The sequence below is a fragment of the Ranitomeya variabilis genome, chromosome 2 (assembly GCF_051348905.1).
Source record: "Ranitomeya variabilis isolate aRanVar5 chromosome 2, aRanVar5.hap1, whole genome shotgun sequence".
In the NCBI taxonomy this organism is placed as follows: Eukaryota; Metazoa; Chordata; class Amphibia; order Anura; family Dendrobatidae; genus Ranitomeya; species Ranitomeya variabilis.
In genome coordinates, this window is record NC_135233.1 from 841,724,230 (window position 1) to 841,747,785 (window position 23,556).

A 23,556-nucleotide genomic window follows, 5' to 3' on the forward strand; every position below is an offset into this window, starting at 1 on the left:
TGTTATGAAACTCTGCATTCAGTGCTTCATATCGGAAAAAGAAAATGGACTTGTGTCCACAGTATAATACATTTTAGGTGACGGAATGGTGTGACTGTCCTGCAGAAATGCAACATTCTGTCATAACATTTATGGTAGTCCTCTGCTTCTGTTTGCAGACGTAGAGCTTGACAGAGTTGATGCCAGCATCCAGTTTCATGCATTTTGCATCATGTGGAAGCATGTAGCCATTAAATGCAGGAAGGAAACCTTCCCGTCAGGGTCTTGGTCTTTTCAAGAATGTACTCTTACCCTTGCCTTGTTTGTAGCGTCATTTCGTAGTAGCCTATTCACTTTTAACACTTGAATTTTGAACAATAATTTACATTCTGTACCCATCCAGGCTGGAGAAACTGTGGTTTGAGGAGGTGAAGGAACGAGGAGGAGACGAAGCCTCTCTTCGGAGCATTTCATGGAGATTCTGTCGCACCAGGCTCATCATCTCCATCATGTGCCTGATGCTTACCCAACTGGCTGGCTTCATTGGTCCAGTAAGTACTTTCCACCCTGTTTCATGTGCCCAGAGGTAATATCTTCTTTAGACTTTCTTTTTTTCTTTTTCTTTCTTCGCCCCCTCCCCACTCTTTGCCCTTCTATTAAATTTGTTAGTTTAGATCTGCAGAATTAGCTTTGGTTCTTCTTTTTATTTCTCTTGTTGATGGAGCGTGTAGTCTTCAGCTGACCATTTGCAAATACAGTATTTTTGTAGAACCAGAAACTCAGTATTATATAATTCCAGCAGATTTTAAAACAAATTCTCCATTTTCTCAATATATGTATTTTGATATAAAGTAGCATTATTGGCTACCATATATGGGGTATCATCTTTGTAGAACAAATGCTCTCATATTTACAATAGAAGACAAAATTAGCAAGTATTACTTCTATTAAGCCCTCATTGGGAGCCATATACCTCACATTATACCACAGTGGTCTTACTTGCATGTATTCAGCAAGCTTTAGTTTCCTGTTCTCTTTGCGACTTATTGCTAATTTTCCTTAAGGTGTATAGCAATTTCTTTTAGTACAAATTTTCTGTGTGCTGCTTAAAGACGAAGGTGCAATGCATGGGTAAGTACCTATAGGGCAATGTTAAAAATTTGTTTAAGTAACTTTTTTACTATATTGTATATACTGCTTGCCCTTGATCTCTGTTAGCGACTTGCTTTATATTTCAATACTTGATACATTGGATTTGATATTGAGTCTCAAGATGTAGTAGGTATATTGTAAATCTCCAAACCTAACAAAACAAGCTTCATTTAAGAAGAGCTTCTGTCATTGTTACACTACGTAGGTAATGGGTGTTCCTAGAGGAAAGTGACTTCATTTTCACACCTTTGCTAGCATAGGATCTCATAGAGGGCAGAGCCATACAAGTTTTTGTGCTCTTTCCATGCTTTTTAGATCAATGTCAGGAGACAAACCGTACTCTTGCTATTTTGTAGATTTGCCGGGTGGTCTGCATGGTTTTGTCCAAACTTTTCCAGTGATTGAAGAACAAACCATGCCTTCCTCTAAAAGCATTGTGCCGTTAGAGATCGAGCCTGGTACTAATTCTTTGAAGTAGGAACAAAATGAGTGCCACATGGTGCCTATTGCGCTAAAGCTTAGAGCTACTATATTCTGACTCTTGATTTGTTAGCAGTAAGTGGCCATATCTGAGTTAAACATTTTTATGTATTTTTGGGGAGATTTTTTTTTTTATAGCATCTTATTTTAATTTTTTTGTTCCCAACAAAAAGTCATACAATTTTCGTCCCGTTAGAGAACGCTTTGGCACAAGGTGTCCCCAAGGTGAAATATTTCTTTACTTGAGAAATACTTTTAAAGGCCACATGGGATAAAGAGAATCTACGCCATTTTTAAGATCAGGAAGGTATATTATGTTGTCTCTTTCAAATGATTGTATATCTGAGAGTTAGAAAATACTGGATTGTACTTATAAGAGTACATTGATTTGCTTTTACATGTTTTGTCTCTTTAATCCAGCCTCTCCTGATTGCCATGTGAGACGCTGGACTAATGGTGGGGTGGGAGAGGGATCGTTACTAACGTGACCAATGTAGTGGAACCAATGACAGAAGCTATTCTTTAGAATTTCCAGGGTGGCAGCTCTGCGGCCAGATACAGCCAGGCAACCTGGGCAGAAACACACGCAATGCAAGATTAAGGTAAGGTCTTCTTTATTCCACGGGAATGCTTACAACCACAAGAAGCTTAAGCCTATGGTAACATTAATCTGCAAAGATTCTCCCATTAACTCTTAACAGTGCTTTCATTATTTGCTTCCCATTTTACATTTATTTATTTTTTATTTTTTTTCACCTTGTAAATAAATTGATAATTGTGAATGCTTAGAGTTTCATTTATTATCCTTTTTATCATTGGATACGGAGCATACTGCTTTATCTTGAGTCTGTCTGGTGGTAGGAGGTGCTCACACCTCCAAAAGGGCCTCTGCAAGACTCTTTAGAAGCAGCTCTTCACTTATTTTGCTGTATCTGTGTTTTTATTATTATTTTATTTTTTATTTTTTTACTTTATTTGTATCCGGTGTCTTAAAAGTAGACTGCTTCATCCTTCAGTGCCAAAATTTTACACAAACAGGTACCCCAGTGTTCCTTTTTCAAACAAGCAGCCTTATGTCCAGTCTCTCCGCCTTTCCAAGTGCTGCCTTTCCCTTATACAATTATGAGCTGAAAGTTGCCCCAACAGGGCTGATTGGGGGAAACCACAAGGACATGGACTCATCGGACTCATCCTGTAATAACAGGAAAGGCAGTCTGGGTAATGCGTAACCTCAGGTTCCTTCATATCTACCAGTGGCATACTCGTGCAAAGCTTCTCGTAATTTGTGCCAGCCTCATGCCAACTGATTGATTGGCTCAGCTTGAAAGACTGTTGTACAAGGACTAGAAGAGACTTAAAAGATTCCAGCCATTCGATTGTATATCAACTCGATAAAATTCCTTTTTGTCAACTTATCGAATGATTATTGGATACAGCTCAAGAAAATGATGAATAGGATTTTTTCCCCCCTGTTATGCCTCTTTCCAGAACGCTTTGGAATGGATTGGTAGAATGCTTGAGATATGTATATTACCCATTTGCTCTCTTGTTTTGTTTCTGATTTGTATGTGATTCTGTTATTAGAGAAGTACTTGTTGGAATCTGTTTGGTGAAATACAACCCCACTCCCTTAATAAAATTTTGTTTTTTCCCCTAAGTTCATAGTTCTTTTATCTATGATAGTTAATTGTTCGCTTGTTGGCATCATAGCTTTGAAATAGTGTAAATTAATGAATTTATTTAGCGATAAAGAAAATGACTTATAGGAAAGATCAATATAAAGGAGCCGGCTGGAATATGAACCATTCAGAGCTTTTGGTATAGTGGAAGACTTGGTTGCCTGGGTAAGCGTAAAGTGTCCAGAGTACACAATTCACTTGTCTTGTTTCAACTTGCTTGTGTTTTTTTTTTTTTTTTTTTTCTATAATAATAAACTGCTGATATTTATTTTCAGGAATTTATTGCCAAAATGTCCTTCTCTTCCCCGTACAACTGTAGGTACAATTGTTCCTTTCTATCCAATGCGCACGTTGAAAACAAATTTGTTAAGTATTTGCATTAAGAATTTTTTTTTGTTTTCCTTTTCTTTTCTTTTTTTTTTCTTTTCCTTTTTTATGCCTCTGTTTTCTGTTAAACTAGTTTTATATTGATATTGTACTGCCTATAAAGTAAGTTTTATGTTAAGTTAGAATGCATTGAGTCCTGTCACAAACCAGCCATTATTTCTCTGAAGGTAATGTGTAATTGCATTTTATCTTTATTTCTATATCTGCTATCCACGGTCTCCAAACGTTACACACTTGCCTCCAACAGTATTGCTTTCCTGTTAGGTGTTGGGAGACCACTAGCTGTATTCTAACTTAGCATAAAGCTTGGTAAATTTGTCGTAAAAAGTGTACAAGACTCCTCATGCCTCTTTGCCTCTCTCCCCGTAGGCGTTTGTAGTGAAAAGCCTCTTGGAATATACCCAGCATAATGATACGGAGCTCTCATACAGCTTGTTGTTAGTGTTTGGGCTACTCATGACAGAGATCGTCAGATCTTGGTCCCTGGCACTCACATGGGCTTTAAATTATCGAACCGGTTCCCGTCTTCGAGGAGCGATACTTACCATGGCCTTCAAGAAGATTCTTAAGCTGAAGAACATAAAGGAAAAATCACTGGGAGAGGTGTGTCTAAGATTAAAGCTGTTTTTATTCCTTGCTTGTATATCTTGCATGTTATGTTGCTTAGGGTTCCACTTATTCACTAACCTGGGAAAGTTCTGCTTGTTTTCTTTGCTGGGGTCTATCGCTACACTGCTCAAAGAAAAATAGACACCTGAATTACGCATCGGATCTCATTGAATGCAAGATTCAAGTAAAAAATCTTTACTGATATAAATTGTGTAATTCATTATGAAGAAAATAAAGGTCAATGGAAGCCAAAATCATCAACCATTTGAGGGCTGGACTCTAATCCGCCACTTGAAAATTAAAGTAGAAAAAAGAAATGACAGAGAATTTCATCCCAGCAACTCAAAATGGCCAGTAGTGTACATGGCTACCAAGTGCCTGTATGCTTCTGTTGGCAGGTGGTGTCTTGGGGCATCTCCTCCTAGACCTGGATCAGAGCATCAATGAGCTCCTAGAGAATCTGGCATTTCTTAGCATTATGAGAAGCGCTGATACATAATGTTTTAAAGGTTGTCAGTTGCATTTTGGTTCTGTGGAATGTGAGACACAGTCCTTTCCATGATTGATTTAGTCATCCAGGAATTTCCTGCACACTTTGGCCAAGTGAGGCTGGGCAGTTACCTGAATCCGGAAGACCTCTGCACATTGCACCAATGTAAGATCTGTGAATGCATAGGGAAAAGGAAAAAGGGATAAAGTTCAGCTCACCAATTTCAGCAGGAGTCCTGGTATATTAACCTGCACAAGGGCGTAAGTCTTGATAGATTGTGAATAGAATTCACGCATGGAGGTGCCTTGATCAGAGGTGTTGTCCACAGGGAAAAACAGGAAGGAAGAAAGATCTCCAGCTTGTAGACTTGGATTAAAAGTCCAGTTCATTCAAACAATTCCATTAAAATTCATGGTGATACAGCAAACGGTAGAGTACCTGGTACAACGGACGCGTTTCGACCTGTTAAGGTCTTAATCATGGTATGATGTGTGGTCAGACCAGTGAGACATAAATAGAAAACTCTAAACACATAACAGGTGCATCAATTAAAACCCCACATCCAACATAGTAGGTTCAGTAATTAAAAGTCCCACATTGGAACAACAACTAATTGAATACAGAAAACCACAGAAAAAAGCAAGAAATACATTATGGCACTATATAGAATACAAGAAAAAAATGTAATTCTTATACCTAATTATAGCAAGCACAGGAAAAATATTAATTCAATCATATTGTAGAATTAAATCTTGTCGTTTGTTCAGACCCAGTGGGGTTCTGGTTTTGCAATTTGAAAATCCAAAAGGATTCTCGATTTTAAGACCTTACGTCTAAAGTCCCCACCTCTACAAGGTTTAGAGACCTTTTCAATACCCATAACTTTAAGGGTATGTTTCCACGTGCCGGATTACATGCGGATTGAACGCTGCGTACAACAGCAACGTTCAACCCGCAGCGTCCAGATGTTACAGCATTTTATGAAATTCTGTCTCCACTATGCGTGCTAACACTCATCCGGCGGCCCTGCGCTTCCGGACATGCGATGCGTCTTTTTAGAACGCAGCATGTCTGTTTACCTTGCGGCGACACTAAGTAAGTAACAGGGCCCTATGCATAGGGTGCGGAGATTCTGGATGTGTGTGTGCAATGAACACATCCGGAATCACCGTGCGTACAGAAGGGGGCGGCGCTTTGGGTGGAGCAGGTTTTCCACTCCGTCCAAAGCGCTGTCATTACGGACCGTGGACACGCACCCTAAGAGTCAGTGATTAGAAACCGCAGAGATGTTATGAGTATTAGCACTGGACACATCTGACAAATGTTTTCTGATTATTTTTTTAAAAGGTCCGATAGTACAGCCAACATATTGTAACCTGCAGATTGTACATTCTTTTAGGTAAATTAAACCTTCCGTATTACAGTTCATATACATATTGATTGAATAAGAAACACCAGTCACGATAGAAGTAAATTTACTATTTTTATGTACATAATTACGTTTTGCATGGATAGTGGCCTTAACAGGTCAAAATGCGTCAGTTGTACCAGGTAATAATAATAATAATAATCTTTATATAGCGCCAACATATTCCTCAGCGCTTTACAGTTTAAGTAATCTACCATTTGCTGCATCTCCATGGATTTTAATGGAATTGTTTGAATAAACTGGACTTTTAATCCAAGTCTACACGGCTGGAGATCTTTCTTCCTCAATGTAAGATCTGTGGAACATAAGGGCCTGTCAATGTCATCAATGCTTTCCTCATCCAGGAGAAACCCAGGGTCCACTGCACCAGTGTAATGTGCAACAATAACTCTTGAGGATTTTGTCCCGGTACCGAACAGCAGTCAGGGTACTATCTACAATCTGAATACAGAAGTTTCCCTGTCTGAGTCTCTCTTCTTTTTTCCCCTGATTGTAAGTAGAGAACAGTATAGTTTTGCTGGGCGGTAGTTAAAAGCATATTCTAAGGGAGCTTAACGTAGCCGGATAATCAGTAAAATAAGGAATTAAGAAGGTATGTTACAAAAATTCATAACCTTCCAAACAATGATAAATAAGAAAAAGTTTTTTTTTTTACTCTTTATTCGACTTGGGGTTATGTAGTGATTTTTTAAGAGTAAGGCTGCCGTCACACTATCAGTATTTGGTCAGTATTTTACATCAGTATTTGTACGCCAAAACCAGGAGTGGGTGATAAATGCAGAAGTGGTGCATATGTTTCTATTATACTTTTCCTCTAAGGGTATGGCTCCACGGTCCGGAGGGGCGGCGGTATCGCCGCAGCGGCGAAGCCGCTCGGCGCTAAGCCCCGCCCCCTTTCTGGTACGCGATGGTGCCGGATGTGTACAGTACACATCCTGGATCATCGCACCCCTCGCCATAGGGCCCTGTGATATGCCTTGCGGGGACGCTGCGTCCCCGCAAGGTGTACGGACATGCTGCGATCTGAAAAGACGCGCAGCATGTCCGGAGTCGCAGGGCCGCCGCGTGCGGGTTTCCACGCATAGTGGAGACGGGATTTCATAAAATCCCCTCCACTATGCTGGAACATCTGGACGCTGCTTGTTTGACGCTGCAGCATCAAACAAGCAGCGTTTACTTACCGTGGAAACATACCCTAATTGTCCCACTCCTGGGTTTGGCTTACAAATACTGATGTAAAATACTGACCAAATACTGCTAGTGTGACGGCAGCCTAAATGTCGACTCAGGTGTATTTGAAGCAGTAGGTCTGTGTCTGCCTCTCACTAGTTCCCCTCTAGATGGTTAGCATTGTGGGGACTCCCTCTTTAACCCGATCAGCACCCTGAGGTCTTGATTGTACGATACTGATGGTTGCCATGGCAATTCATGGTAAGTAATAGCACTAGGTTTTGCCAGATATAGCGGCCTGTTAAGAAATTAGCGACATTTAGGTGGTAAAAATACATTTTTTCATTCCTGTCATGTCACTTTGCAATAATTCCTGAAATTCACCTGAAAATAAACTACCTGACAGAGGTTTTGAGTATGCTGAGGGGTACTGTTATTAAAATAGCTGAATAGGTCCCTGAAAAAAAAAAATTTGGTAAATTACCTTGAAAAAAGGAAATATTGAGGCTACATTTTTAAAATTTCTAAAATTCTAACAAAATAAAATAACATTTTACAAATGGTGCTGCTATAAAGCAGACAGGAAGGAAAAGTTATTTATTAATGTTTTTGTGTGGTGTGTCTATCTGGATTAAAGGGATAATCTTTCAGTTTGAAAATTGAAACTTTTTTCCTCAAGTTTGTGTTATTTCATAAATAAACTAAAAATATTGTACTAATACTCGTACTCCACTTACCTCTCACCTCACCAGCCTCCCTGTTGCCCATCCGGTCCTCGTTGCATCATCATATAATTTCATGGCCTGGATGAGAGCTGCTACTGATAAAGATAGGAGGAGGGTGGAGCTCTATCTCTAGCTCCTCCTTCCTCCGTTTCCATAGAATTGTATCAGTTGCAGCCGCCGTCTCCTATGTCAGTAATGGGAAAGTCTGTCTTCACTGATATATTAAAAGTTGTTTATTTTCATGTGCACTATTGGTGTATTACATAAAAATTAAAATGGCGGTTGCTCTTTAAATGTATTAAGATTTTGAATATATATTTGTAGATTATTTTATCTATGTTTTGCACTATAAACAGTGGGGTAGCAACTATCCTAAATGGGTATTCCCATTTTCAAGCTCCTATCCCAATATGTAGTAGGTGTAGTAGTAATAATAATAACAAATGCCGCCAATTAGACATGTTATATAGTTCTTCTGATTCGCTATGCAGGACCTTAGGTATCCATAGTTCGACATTTAGCAGCTAGCTATCACTTTCTCCTTCGCCTCATTGGGGGACACAGACCGTGGGTGTATGCTGCTGCCACTAAGAGGCTGACACTAAGTGATACAAAGAAAGTTCGCTCCTCCCCTGCAGTATACACCCTCCTGCTGGCCCCCAGCTAACCAGTTCTTGCTTAGTGTCTGTAGGAGGCACATGGGTCTGTTTCAGACCCCAACGTTTTTATTTTATTTTATTTTTTACTTTTCTGTAAATTTTAATTTTTTAATTAACGGAGTGAAGGGGGCAACGGATCCTTTCAAGGTTCCGATCTCCCCTGAACCATCAACAGGCGAGCATGGCGAGTATACCTCCCCGTACCCTCTCCTGCGACGTGGGAAGCCAAGCCTGAGCTCACTTCAGGGGCGACGGTTCCTTCAAGAAAGGTCCCGATCTCCCCACACCAGCAACCTGCGAGCACATGGAGTGTCGCCTCCATGTATCCTCTCCTGGAGCCAGGCCTAATGCCGGACAACTGGCCCAGTCCACCTGGGGGCTGAACTCCGTGGATGTACAGAGGCCCCTCTCTATGGCGTCTGAGCAGCCCCCACTGTACCACCTCTGTGTAAGCGGATGGCACAATGAGGCGGACCGTTCCTCTCCACATCCCTAACAAACGGATGATGGATTGAGGCTTATCCCTGCACCGTCGTCCACACTGCACAGAACAGCGCTGAAACCCACATCCGCGGCAGCTCCATGCCGGGACGCGCACCGATGGTGAGTGGATCCATCTTCAGAGGGATATCCACATGCTGACAGGCAGCCTCAGCCACTTTCTTGTGGCCCACCTCTCTGAGGTAACGCTCCGGCTGGCTTCGGCCGATGTGTAGGCCGCATCCCGGAAATCTCGCCTGGAACGCCCCGCTGGTGTTGCCCGCCAGCTGCAGAAATTTAGGCCCCGGCTTGGGCCTATTCAACATTGTGTCCGTGGCTCCGCCCCCCGAATTGGCGCTTCTCGCTCTCTGCGAGATTTTATCAACTCTGCAACTCCCGGTGGCCATCTTGGTCCACCCGGCCGGCTCACACTGGGGCGACCTTTTTTTGCATTAAAGGGGCACATCGACTCTACATCAGTACCCGTGTAAGGAAATACCTGACCAGTCCCTCTTAAAGGCACACGACCAGTATTCCCTGGTCTTAAAGGCACACGACCAGTATTCCCTGGTCTTAAAGGCACACGACCAGTATTGCCTGGTCTTAAAGGCACGCGACCAGTATTCCCTGGTCTTAAAGGCACGCAACCAGTATTCCCTGGTCTTAAAGGCACGCGACCAGTATTCCCTGGTCTTAAAGGCACGCGACCAGTATTCCCTGGTCTTAAAGGCACGCGACCAGTATTCCATGGTCTTAAAGGCACGCGACCAGTATTCCCTGGTCTTTAAGGCACGCGACCAGTATTCTCTGGTCTTTAAGGCACGCGACCAGTATTCCCTGGTTTTAAAGGCACACGACCAGTATTCCCTGGTCTTAAAGGCACACGATCAGTTCTCCCTGGTCTTAAAGGCACATGACCAGTATTCTCTGGTCTTAAAGGCGCATGTCCAGTATTATCTGTTCTTAAAGGCCAGTATTCCCTGGTCTTAAAGGCACACGACCAGTATTCCCTGGTCTTAAAGGCACACGATCAGTTCTCCCTGGTCTTAAAGGCACATGACCAGTATTCTCTGGTCTTAAAGGCGCATGTCCAGTATTATCTGTTCTTAAAGGCCAGTATTCCCTGGTCTTAAAGGCGAATGACCAGTATTCCCTGGTCTTAAGGGCGCATGATCAATCCGAGGAGCCCTCCGCCGCCAACCCCAGCTAATCCTCTAGTTCCCCTCAGTGGAGTTCGTTACTAACCGCAATCCATGGTTCTCTGACCAAGAGATTGAATCCCTCTGTGGCTTGGAGTGCTCGCAGGACCGATATACATGGTCCCTATCCTACATGGGAGCCGTCGGCTAGCAGGGGCCGCAAGTATTCTAGAAGCGTACAGGCATCTAGAAACATACAGGCATCTAGAAAACGGAAGTTTCCGTTTCCTGCTCCCTCACCAATGATTTCATGACAAGAAGGCTCTGAATATGGATTGGATATTGCCAGAGCTTCAGAGAAGAGTAACCAATCTCGGTACATTGACGAAGACTCTGGTTCTGCTCTAGACTACGCAGTGTCCCTCATAAGGAGACTAAACTCCCTCGTAGAGCATTTGCCATTCAGTTCGGATAAGCAATTCACTGGACAGAAGCCTCTACGTGGGATGCCATGCCTGGCCTGATTTTTAAGGGCGATGGGTCCTTTAAAGGTCACCGATCTCCCCACACCATCAACAGACGAGCACATGGAGTGTCGCCTCCATGTTTCCTCTTCTGCATCCAGGCCGAACGCCAGACAACCTGTCCTGTCCACCCGGAGACCTGAACTCTGTGGATGTACAGAAGCACCCTTTTTTGGCGTACGAGCACCCCCCTCTGCATCACCACTATTTAGCGGATGATGCAAGAAGGCGGACAATTCCTCTCCACTTCCCTGTTAAGAGGTTGATGGATCGAAGGTTCCTAACTTTTATCTCTGCACCGTCAAAAGAGAGTGGCGATGGCAAGAGGCTATGACCTGCTGGATGCAGCCGCACATTCTGCCACCGGCAGATTAACCGGGTAGAATCTCCTGTGATATACCTACCAGTATCCCTACCCGATGGGTCATCAATTAAAAATACCACGGACTGTCATATAGCAAATCTGGTTAGTTCCATCTTGCGGCTTCGGGTTCAGCGCTCTATCCTCCCTAGCTGCCGCATGGATTGCTAGAGCAATGGTCTCCTGGCTGGAGACCTTAACTACCTTGATTCAGTAACAACTGGCCAATCAAATCTTTTGAGCGGGAGACTGACAGGATTGTATAAGGATTGTCCAGCACAGTCTAGATCCTAAGGGATCTTGGTTCCAAAAAGGGGGAACAAAAAGTAAGACCCTGGACCTCAAACTTCTAACAACCTTTGACATGAACCTCCTTCTTCGGATGGAGTTCCTCCGCTCAGTCATTACTTCAACAGAAAAAGGTGCAGTTTCGGCATCCATAGACATTCGGGATGCTTACTCTCTTCAAAAATTCCTTCGCCTTTCCATTCGTGAACAGTATTTTCAAGTCACAACCTTGTCCTTCGGCCTTGCTTTCGCACCCAGAGTGTTCACACGGGTCATGGCGGATGTCATGTTTCTCTTCCACCCTAGAGGTGTGCTCGTCCTGCCCTGTTTGGTCGACTGTCTAGACGCCCTTCCAGGACTACGCTGAGTCGTCTATATCACTTGCGATACCCTCTCACCTGGGCTAGCAGAACTTAGACAAGTTCTCCTCATTTCCAGCCCAGCAGATATCCTTTTTGAGGATGATCCTGTACACTTCTAGAAGGATGGTAATTCTTCCTCGAGACAAGGTCATGGCGGAGGGGAGCTCACGCAAGGAGAGTTCTGAGGACTTGATTACTCACCCCCTCATTTCATTCGATTTGCTAGGAGAGTTCTGAGGAAAAATGGTGACGACAATGGAAGCGGTTTCCTTCGCTCCGCTCGTTTTTAGCAAGTCAAACAGACTTTCAGACGATAGTCTCTGAGCTCCTTCTTCATCCAGGGCCTTTCTCCCGGTTCAATGGTTATTAGTAACTACCAATGCCAGTCTTCTTCTCCCTATCATTGATCTGGAGATCGGAACGATAGTTCTACAGCAGGTCCACTGCCCTCTGGTGCGTCACCCTATCCGAATTCAATTGGATAATACCACGGCGGTGCCATACGTCAATCATCTAGCAGGTACCCACGGTCAGGTGATCTCAGCTGTATATCCCAGGAGTAGAACTCTGGACGGCAAACAAATTCAGCCGTCAGGGTTCCGCCTCAAGGCAGTGGGAACTTCTCCCTGAGGTCTTCCATCAGATCTGCCTTCACTGGAGCTCTCCAGTTGTAGGTCGGATGACGTCCAGACTGAATGCCAATATACTCGTGTTCGTGGTTCAGCCTCAAGATCCAAGAGCCATCGCACTCCATGCTCTGGTTCTGCCGTGGTACCAGTTTCCATAACTCCCCTTCCACTACTGTACTTCCGAAAGCCTTTCAGAAGCAGAAAGGGGCACCAGTGATCCTCCGAGATCCGCACTGACAACGTCAAATTTTGTTTGCGGAGCTAGTATCTTCCCACCTTATTGCAGCAAAACTGCAAGTAGGGATTTTCTCACAGGAAGTTTTCACACGTAGTTCTTCCCTATCGCATACCGTTACACCATTGGGACCTTTACGGTCCTAGATCATTGGGACCTTTATGGTCCTAGGAGCCTTACAGTTGACTCCTTTTCATCCGGGCAGACTTTACTATCAGGGAAAGTCGCCCTTTTTTCTCTGCGATATCCTCACTCTGACGAGTCTTTGGAGCTAGCTGCTCTGCTCTTTCAAACCTTTTTCCCTTATTACCTTCAAGGAAGGTTGTCCTCAGGCCATTCCCATCGATTGTTACCAAGTGAGTGCTCTGAGTAGGTACGTCTCGAGGACGGCGTCCTTCCAACGGTTGGACGCTTTATTTGGGCTTCCTGATGGTAGAGGAAGGCTTCCTGACATTTTAAGGAAGGGTTTAGCCATTTCATCGGCCAGGATAACATGGTGAATTAGTTTCACCATCCAGGAGTCCTTCCGTGCTAGATGTCAGCCTATCTCCCTGTCTATCGAGGGTTCTAGGCACCAGGCGTCGGCAAGGCACGCCTGCAAGCTTGCGGATTCATCCAGTCCGCATGCATTCTTGAAGCACTATAATTCCCACACATCCACAGATGTGAGTCTGGGCAGGCAGACTCTGCAGGCCGCGGTGGCGCACTTTTAAGTAGTGGTTACACAGGGCCGGATCTGATGTTGTCCCCATCCAGGGACTGCTTTGGGACGTCCCACGGTCTGTGTCCCCCAATGAGGCGAAGGAGAAATAAGGATTTTTGTGTACTCAGCGTAAAATCCTTTTCTCCGAGCCATTCATTGAGGGACACAGCTCCCACCCTGGTATTAGCTTATGCTTGTTTTTTATAATCTGACTCTCGTATGTAATATGACAGGCTGTAAGCTCAATCTGATATGCTATACTCTCATATATAATATGACATGCTGTAAGCTCATATGTTGTTATTGATCTCCTACTGCTTCTGCACCGAACTGGTTAGCTGAGAGCCAGCAGGAGGGTGTATACTGCAGGGGAGGAGCTAACTTTCTTTGTATCACTTAGTGTCAGCCTCCTAGTGGCAGCAGCATACACCCGCGGTCTGTGTCCCCCAATGAATGGCTCGGAAAAAAGGATTTTACTTTGAGTACACAAAAATCCCTATATCTCAGTGATGAAGAGACCTGAGTAATCTCAAAAGCTTGCAGTTTGTTACCATCTTTTCAGTTAGCCATTAAAAGGTATCGACCACTGAGGAGTATTTTTCTATCTACTGGCTAACACAGTGCAAACATATGTATATTTCCTACAGTGTATTTCTAATTGGAGGCATTTGCTAACAATATTATTATTACACCTACTAAATATTGGGATAGGATCTTGGAGCTGGGCATACCCCTTTAACTGACACAGCACCAGCTTCAGAGTTAAGTATAGTTGCCAGTCCACTGGTTATAGCCCAAAAAACAGATATGTAAAATAAAAAGCAGTCTGTTTTTTTTAAATAAAATTGAAAACTATTAAGTCCAGTGAAACTTTTAATAAGCCATATGTGCAACAGGCAACACTTCAGCTCCACAGATCCTTTCTCAAGCTATGGTAAATTTATCCTGCTTTGAGCAGGGGGTTGGACCAGATGACGCAGGAGGTCTTTTCCAACTCTACCATTCTATAATTCTATGATATCTATATAATAATAGTATCCAGTTGAGAGCAGAACTCTCTAAAATGTAATCTACAAAGATATATATTGGTCTTGCAGATGAGAAGGTCTTTAGGAAGAGACCATATTACAGTTGAATACAATTCTGGAATTGATATACTATCTGTACTGCTTGTGATATTGGAAGGAGACACTTTTTATCTTGTTTATAATAAGCACCTTGTCACTGCAGAATCTTTATTAAATAATCATTAAATTTGGGTTTTAATAACGATTCTCTTCTAATTTCCAGCTTATAAATGTTTGCTCCAGTGATGGGCAGCGAGTGTTTGAAGCTGCAGCTGTGGGCAGTCTGCTGGCAGGAGGTCCCATAGTTGCAGTCCTTGGCATGGTGTACAACGTCTATATATTGGGTCCCACTGGCTTTCTTGGCTCTGCAGTGTTTATTCTGTTTTATCCAGCTATGGTGAGTTACTTCCTTCAGATTTTTAATTAGTGATTGTTTTTTTCTCATTTCCGAGATGCTGCTGCTTTTCTAGAAAGGACCACAAATAGTTTCACTGTCTGGATTAAAAGCTGGATTTTCACATTTGCCAATTATGAATGTGCTTTCCTAGGAATGTTCATTTGCCAATAATCGGATAGTGTAAATAGGCTGCCAGTCGCCTATTTTTGAATGAGTAAAGCACTTGTTCGCCAAGCAAACTATAGCGTAAACTACTCGCTTGTTGGGGAAAAGGGTTTTTAAACAAACTTAAAAATCATTGTTCCCTGCAACACATCATTCTGAGTAAACAGGACATGCTGCCAAGAACATTGGCAGTCTATTCACAGAACAGTGTCTTACTGATGGGTCAGTCTCTAAACAGCTGATTGTCGGTCATTTAACACCGCACGTTGGGTGTTGTAAACCCGCCATTAGACTTTCTGGTTTTTGAGCATTATCCATTTAGCCCTTTTTGCGTCCCCTTTTTTTTAAATATACTTTTATGCACACCCTGTGAAAGACTAATGATATTTTAACGGAGCTGTGACCGATTCCTACCAGTGACATCTGTCACCTCTGGGCTATATTGGCATTGGTGTAATGGATAGCAAAGCTGTAGTCAGTAAGCCTCTCTGACTTATTCTCCTCCACAAATGGCCAATAATAAGTAATATATTTGCTGTACTAAAATGGTAAGATCAGGCTTCTTTCTTGTCTTGATTATGTGCTGATCGTGATATTACAGCATTTGCGTTATGTTGCAGTTGAAATACTACTGACTTCATGAGACTGTAAGTTAACAGTATAAAACGGCCATATATTGTTCAGAAGCTGCGTATTTTCTATACAATATGACTCATGGCAAAGTGTGAAAATCCAGTCTCACATTCTCTTGTATGCTTCAAATATACAGCAAACCCAGTTTTAGGGCTTGATAGATGGAAAACACGGAACAATTTGTTACTAGAATTTTAATTGAGAGGCAGTTTCCTGTGATGTATCAATGTATATGTAACAAGAACAAGATACACGGCACTCTATAGATTTGTGAGTAGAGGTGCTCAAGTAGAGTTTCCAGCCCCTTAAATCAAATGTATCAAAAAGCTTGGCACTCAATAATGCTTGTAGAAAATAAAGTCATTTATTTTACATCTGGACAAACAGATCAGCGGTAGCTCGTTTCTTGCTAAACGTTTTCGGTCCTTTGTGGACCTTCCTCAGAGCAAGTTTATCTGGAGCGTAGGATCTGGACATTTAATCAGATGCATGAGTATACTGGCAATATATGTAGAAGGAAATTTCAGAGGCAGTAATGGAGACTGTGACTGTGAGCAGAATAAGCTGCTTGGGCATGCGATGTGCCCACACTGTGCACGTTCTGTTGCCTGGAGCGCTGGTGGCGTGCTGAGACGCTGAGAGAGGTCCACAAAGGACCGAAAACGTTTAGCAAGAAACGAGCTACCGCTGATCTGTTTGTCCAGATGTAAAATAAATGACTTTATTTTCTACAAGCATTATTGAGTGCCAAGCTTTTTAATACATTCAATGTATATGTAGATAGTGTTGATAAGGTAAGGTTGAAAGAAAAAGATGGAACAGTATGCAGAGGGAAATTACAGGAATCGTGTGCAATCTTGAATTAGAATAAAATAATTTAATTTGTGCCACTGCAATAATTTTTTGCCTGCCTTAAAGGGATTGTTCATTTTTTTTTTTTTTAGCACACGTTTAAAACAATAAACACTTGGATACTCCGGGTCCAGCATTGCCTCTCCACTGCTATTGAGGTCTTTGCTGATGTCTACAGTGCACATCATTTCTATATCCAACCATTGTACTAAGCGGCTCGGTCTATGTCGATGGAACAAGTCTCTGAACTCAGTAATCAGCTGCAGCGGTGATGTGCCCTGTAGTCTTGACTAGAGTTGATCATAACGTTTTGTAGGACACTGGTCCAGCATTCACCGTGGTCCTAGGTCCCCTCTTATAATTAGAAAACTGAGGAAGAAACGGTAGTGAGCCTACAACATTGAAAAATGTAGAAAACAACCTTTACTAAATAAAAATAAGGCCTGTCTAGCCAGGCACGAGTCCAACAGTAGGATATAGGCATCAAACATAGCAAGAGAGGACATATATTAAGGCACACATTGTACTGTATCATTGTAGTCCTAAGCATCTCCATAATAATGAGGGTAAATATTTGGGGCAGCATTTTCATCCCAATGATGCATTAGTAAAAATGACTTCTTTCTTTGTGCAGATGTTTGTATCTAGACTCACTGCATACTTCAGAAGGAAATGTGTTTCAGTCACTGATGAACGTGTTCAGAAGATGAATGAAGTCCTAAATTACATCAAATTCATTAAGATGTATGCTTGGGTGAAAGCAATCTCGCAAAATGTGCAGAGTAAGTTCTCCTGCTTCCACATGAACCTTTTTCATGCTGATTTCGGGCAATGTGTAACTAATAAAACCATCCTGAGATAGCAGGGTTTTATCATTAAACATTTCCACTATTGAATATCACATGTATATTTAAAGGGAACCTGGCTTAATTAAGGTAAGTAACAAGGATGCAGGGAGAAGGAAGGATATTGTGATCGGTACCAATAATTATAATTTGCGACTTGCAACCCAAGCGAGACGTGGTGTTCTCATGCGTTGACCCTGCAGCCCATGGCGCCCCTTTTGTATATACTATGCTTTTTGTTGTACGGGCTCCTACAATGTTCTCTGATCAAAGCAGTGAGTGTAGTTCAGGAGATCATAGAGATGAGCTTGCACTGACCGTCTACTTTGTTTGCACTTGAAAGGGGTTATCCTCTAATCTGCGAGGGAGAGAAACACAACTTTTTTCTTCATAGCTATGGAAAAAAGATGACTTAGTTAATGTTGCAAAAAACGAGCATTAAACATATATTTGCCTCTCATTTCCTTTAGAAATACGAGAAAATGAACGCAAAATCCTTGAAAAAGGTGGATATTTCCAGAGCATCACTGTGGGAGTTGCTCCTATCGTTGTGGTCATTGCCAGTGTGGTCACCTTTTCTGTGCACATGATGCTTGGATACGACCTCACCGCTGCCCAGGTAACATGACATAGAGGTGAATGCTTACTCTAGATTTTATAAAATCACAGTTTAGTCAGCAGGAGATAACCTCTAGAGAACTAGAAAACCTATTGCCAGGTAGTCCTCCATATTCATGAGCTCTGTATAACCCCGCCCCATCACTGATTGTCAGCTTTCTGACTATGCACAGAGCACAGAGAAAGCTGCCAGTCGGTTATGCAGAGCTCAGCATTCAGAGAACTGGTAAGTATGTAATGGATGAAACACTGATTTTATCAAAACTGCAGCAAGAAGCCCATTAAGTGACACATCTTTGGAAACGGGGTGTCTATCTCTACAGTGGGTACTGAAAGTATTCATACCCCTTTAAATTTTTCACTCTTTGTTTCATTGCAGCCATTTGGTAAATTTAAAAAAGTTAATTTTTTTCTCATTAACTCCATCTTGATTGAAAAAAAGCTGAAATGTAAACATTTTTGAAAATGTAATAAAAAAGAAAAACTGAAATATCACATGGTCATAAGTATTCAGACCTTTTGCTCAAACACTCCTATTTGTCACATGCTGTCCATTTCCTTGTGAATCCTCCTGGAGATAGTTCTACTTCTTCATTGGAGTCCAGCTGTGTTTAATTAATCTAATAGGACTTGATTTGGAAAGGCACACCTGTCTTTATAAGACCTCACAGCTCACAGTGCATGTCAGACCAAATGAGAATCATGAGGTCAAAGGAACTGGCCAAGGAGCTCAGAGACAGAATTGTGGAAAAGCACTGATCTGGCCAAGGTTGCAGAAAAATTTCTGTAGTACTAAAGGCTCCTAAGAGCACAATGGCCTCCATAATCCTTAAATGGAAGAAGTTTGGGACCACCAGAAGTCTTCCTAGACCTGGCCGTCCAGCCATACTGATCAATCATGGGAGAAGAGCCTTGGTGAGAGAGGTAAAGTAGAACCCCAAGATCACTGTGGCTGAGCTCCAGAGATGCAGTAGGGAGATGGGCGAAAGTTCCACAAAGTCAACTATCAATGCAGCCCTCCACCAGCCGGGCCTTTATGGCAGAGTGGCCCAACAGAAACCTCTCCACAGTGCAAGTCATATGAAAGCCTGCATAGAGTTTGCTAAAAAACACATGAAGGACTCCCAGACTATGAGAAATAAGATTTTCTGGTCTGGTAAGACGAAGATAGACCTTTTTGGTGATAATTCTAAGCAGTATGTGTGGAGAAAACCAGGCACTGCTCATCACCTGCCCAATACAATGCCAACAGTAAAAAATGATGGTGGCAGCATCATGCTATGGGGGATTTTTTCAGCTGCAGGGGACAGGACGACTTGTTGTCATTGAAGGAAACATGAATGCGGCCAAGTACAGATATCCTGGATGAAAACCTCTTCCAGAGTGCTCTGGATCTCCGACTTGGCCGAAGGTTCATCTTCCAAAAAGACAATGACCCTAAGCACACAGCTAAAATAACAAAGTGACTTCAGAACAACTCTGTGACCATTCCTGACTGGCCCAGCCAGAGCCCTGACCTAAACCCAATTGAGCATCTCTGGAGAGACCTGAAAATGGCGGTCCACCAACATTCAATCCAATCTGACGGAACTGGAGAGGATCTGCAAGGAAGAATGGCAGAGGATCCCCAAATCCAGGTGTGAAAAACTTGTTGAATCATTCCCAAGAAGACTCGTGGCTGTACTAGCTCAAAAGGTGCTTCTACACAATACTGAGCAAAGGGGCTGAATACTTATGACCATGTGATATTTCAGTTTTTCTTTTTTAATAAATTTGTAAAAATTACTACATTTGTTTTTTTTTTTTCAGTCAAGATGGGGTTCAGAATGCACATTAATGAGAACAAAATGAACTTCTTTTGAATTTACTAAATGGCGGCAATGAAACAAAGAGTGAAAACTTTAAGGGGTCTGAATACTTTCCGTACCCACTGTATATCATCCTGCTCAGATGGAGTAGCAAAAACCTGGACAGATTCCCATTAGCCATAACTTTACACAATATTTTTGGAGAGGTTATCAGTGGTGTTGCCACGCCACTGTCACAGATTTTTTATTAATAAATCCTTAAGGGCTCCCAATAAGTTGTGGCCTATTACTTTTTTCCCATGCGAGTGATAGGAGAGGCGTCACTATCTAGTCTTCCTGAACCTTTCTGTCTCTTCTAAGCAGGCAAGATAAATGCACGAAACCAGAAGTAGTGCCTTATTGTGTGTCTCCTAGTGTTCAGGATGAAAACTATGCATGTGTCATACCATACTGTATGTCATTGTTAAATTTTGTACTTTCATATCAGTTACCTATGGTAGTAGAGGAATTCTTTGCTTCCTATTTTAGCGCCATTCATTATCTCATGCTCTTGTTTTCCTGATATCTTGATAGAAGTCAATAAAGTTTCTTCTGGGTGCTTTTTGGCTGCCGTTTTTTTTTCTTAATTGTTATCCTGTTGTCGAGTACGACAATGATGGGTCTCATGTACAGTCTCACCAGTGTAATACTTTACAAAGAATCCATGAACACTATTTATTTGCAGTAACATTTGGCACAGTAGCCAACTTGTTCCATTTCTAGTACATCTGTTTGCCAGCTTCTGTAATCAGACTATGCCAGTATATGGTTGCTTATAAACCTTAGATTGTTAGCGGATGCCGGTTCATTACGATGTACGATTTACTAACATCCAGTTTATCTAATGTCTAACTACCTAGCTGGTGTGGATTATTCCTGAACATTCAGGAATGGCTCTCCGAGTCGCATACGGTTCCCGAGCTATGAACAGAAAAGCTCCATTGAAGTGGAAAGCTTACTTGATAGTGAAGCTAGACACATTTTGTGAGCTTTCTCATACTAAGTACTCCACAATTCTGACACAATTTACGTATAGAAATTCAACCTTCATTACTTACTACATTTGTTATGAATTTCTGACTCTTTCTACACCTTTTGGGGCATTGGAAAGGAAAATGGGATTGGTTAAAATGCTGCACAAATTGTGCCAAATTTTTGCTCAAATTTCTGTCACAAATTAAGCCAAGTAATAGGTGGCTGAAACTTGGTTAGACAACCTAAAGATGCACTAAATTTGTCACTGAAATCTTGCGCATTTTAAGACTGTCTCAATTTGCTTTGATAGAAAATTAGAACGTATTGATAAATCCACCCTGTTGTATTTTTTTCCTAGGCTTTTACAGTTGTCACAGTCTTTAATTCCATGACCTTTGCACTAAAGGTGACGCCGTTCTCTGTGAAATCTCTCTCTGAGGCTTCGGTATCGATGGAAAGGTTTAAGGTAAGCTGCGGTCCACAGGACTGATGCAGTTTGTTCCTGCGTTGTCCGGATGACGTGGTGTCCTTAAGTAAAAATTCTAATTGGGGCCTAATTAGGGTTTGTTACTAGTTTTTGGAAGTTTTAGTTATCCATTGTTATTGGCTGCTTGGTTTTATGCTGGGGATAATATTTCTTGTCTTAGCAGTATTTGTTTGTTACTAATACGTGCGTATTTGCTGGCTGCCTAATCTCGCAGTCATCCACCTCTAATGAATACAGTCGGACTGATGATGCGCAGCTGTTTCTTTTCAAACAACTCACTTTTTGTGCTTAACCAGTCTTCAGGTCTATAGACATAGTTATGTCATGCCAGTGAAAGTTACACTGGAGCAGGCAGAGGGACCTATGGGCTGCCGAGAAGGTAACGTAGGCCCAAGAGAGCATGTCAGCTCTTAACATAACCACTAACAGAAGTCATTTGTTTCAGCTCTAGCAAATCAAGTCAGATTGGTCTCCAGCTCAAAACTCACAAGGCTGTAAGTGATAAGTCCGCTAGGTGTAGCTGCATATGGTATGGCTAGAGGAATTCTGGAGGCTGAGAAGGTGGATAGCGGATTTTATAATAGGTTATGTTGGGATGAAGTTGGGATTCCTTCATCAGGGTCTTTAATAGCTTTATCTGTACTGCATGTTTTATGGCAGGAGTCATTGCTCTATGTCTTTGTTATGTATGTACAGTTCCACTCCCTTATTATGTTGAGAGAAATGGGGGACTGGCGTTGTTAGACTGTTAATTTGCTTACTTAGAGTGGGAAATTTGCTCCAGAAATGCTCCCAGTTACCATCAATGTGAAGTTAGTTGTCTCTAATAAGCTACCTTTTGCTCCGCAGCAGCTTCCTTCCACTGTATAGCCTGATGTTTTTGCTTCCTGCGTGACCTAGACCTGACCTGCTGTCTCATCTTTGCACCTTTCTCACAACCTCCTATCAGAGTTTATTTCTAATGGAAGAGGTTCACATGGTAAAGAAAAAGCCATCCTGCCCAAACATCACCATTCAGCTGCAAAATGCTACCTTAGCATGGGATTCTTCCCATGCCAGCACCCAGTGCTCTCCGAAGACCACCCCCAAACTGAAAAAAGACAAGAAGGGGGCAAAAGGAAAGAAAGAGAAGGCTAATTTGCAGAAAGAAGGATCACAGGCTGTTCTAGCAGAGCAAAAAGGACATCTACTGGTTGATAATGATGAGCAAGCCAGCCCTGATGAAGAAGGCAAAGAAATGCAGCTATCAAGTATGAGGCTCCAGCGGGCTTTATACAGCATTGATCTGGAGATTGAACAGGTAAAACCTGTAACTCTATTGTTAAAATATCTCAAATAATAAGCTGAAAGCAATCTGGTTTTGTAGAATATCTTATTTATGGTGAGTGGTGTTAAAGGGGTTGTCTAGTCACAAGATATTGATTACCTGTCCAATCAATATTAGATAGGTGGGAGGCTGACATGCAGCACCCCCACCCCATCAGCTCTATGTAAGCTCCGGCGGCATGGTTATCTAGCAGCTGCCAGTACACTTTAAATGTAGTTGCATGCTGCAGCTCTGTTCACTGGGATTATATCCAGCCACTGCTGGAGCTTCTAACAACTGATCGATGAGGGTGCTGGGTGTCGGTCGCACGCCAATCTGCTATCTTGGGGTGTGCAGTCAGATGTCCGTATAAATCAGACCAAGAACGGGACGCACTGCTCAGACTGGCTGCAGCCCTCCTGACCCGAGCATGACCGCTTCGTATGTTTCTATGAAGCTGTCACACTCGGGTCGGGAGTCCCACCGGCTTGTCCGATTTGCAGGCATGTCTGAATTCGCCCTAAGGGTAGGTCATCAATGAGTTATGATTGGATAACACCTTTAACATCTGTGTTTGTGCATAGTCCTTTACCTTACTGTTGGGTAGTGAAGTACTCATAAATGCTCCTGTATGATTCATTGCAACCATGTGGTCAGATGTCCAGCTATCAGTAACTTACCCCCTGTCCTTTGGATAGGGGATAACTTTTCGTTCTGGACAGAATCATTTAACAGGAACCCTTCAGGATTATTTTTTTAACTGAAACTAGTGGCATGGTTGCATGCATTTCTAGTACAACAATATAAATGATACCTGAAGTAAATTAAGCTCTGAAGTAATAAATGAGCATGGAAGTGCATTTGGGGTGAGATGATAAAGGAAT

At 42.4% G+C, this 23,556-nt stretch overlaps 1 protein-coding gene across 8 annotated transcripts in view; it reads left to right on the forward strand.

Moving 5' to 3' along the window:
- The window catches only part of ABCC5 (ATP binding cassette subfamily C member 5), a 123,678-nt gene that overhangs the window by 38,793 nt on the left and 61,329 nt on the right, over positions 1-23,556 (forward strand). For 2 of the 8 annotated variants that reach the window (XM_077290143.1, XM_077290145.1), the window contains exons 5-11: positions 383-530; positions 4,047-4,280; positions 14,771-14,944; positions 17,229-17,376; positions 17,910-18,058; positions 21,238-21,345; positions 22,316-22,666. In XM_077290143.1, the coding sequence (XP_077146258.1) occupies positions 383-530; positions 4,047-4,280; positions 14,771-14,944; positions 17,229-17,376; positions 17,910-18,058; positions 21,238-21,345; positions 22,316-22,666 (1,312 nt within the window). Of the gene's footprint in view, positions 1-382; positions 531-2,137; positions 3,269-4,046; positions 4,281-14,770; positions 14,945-17,228; positions 17,377-17,909; positions 18,059-21,237; positions 21,346-22,215; positions 22,667-23,556 lie in introns of those variants that run through there. The other 6 variants (XM_077290148.1, XM_077290149.1, XM_077290151.1 and 3 more) reach the window with 6 other exon arrangements.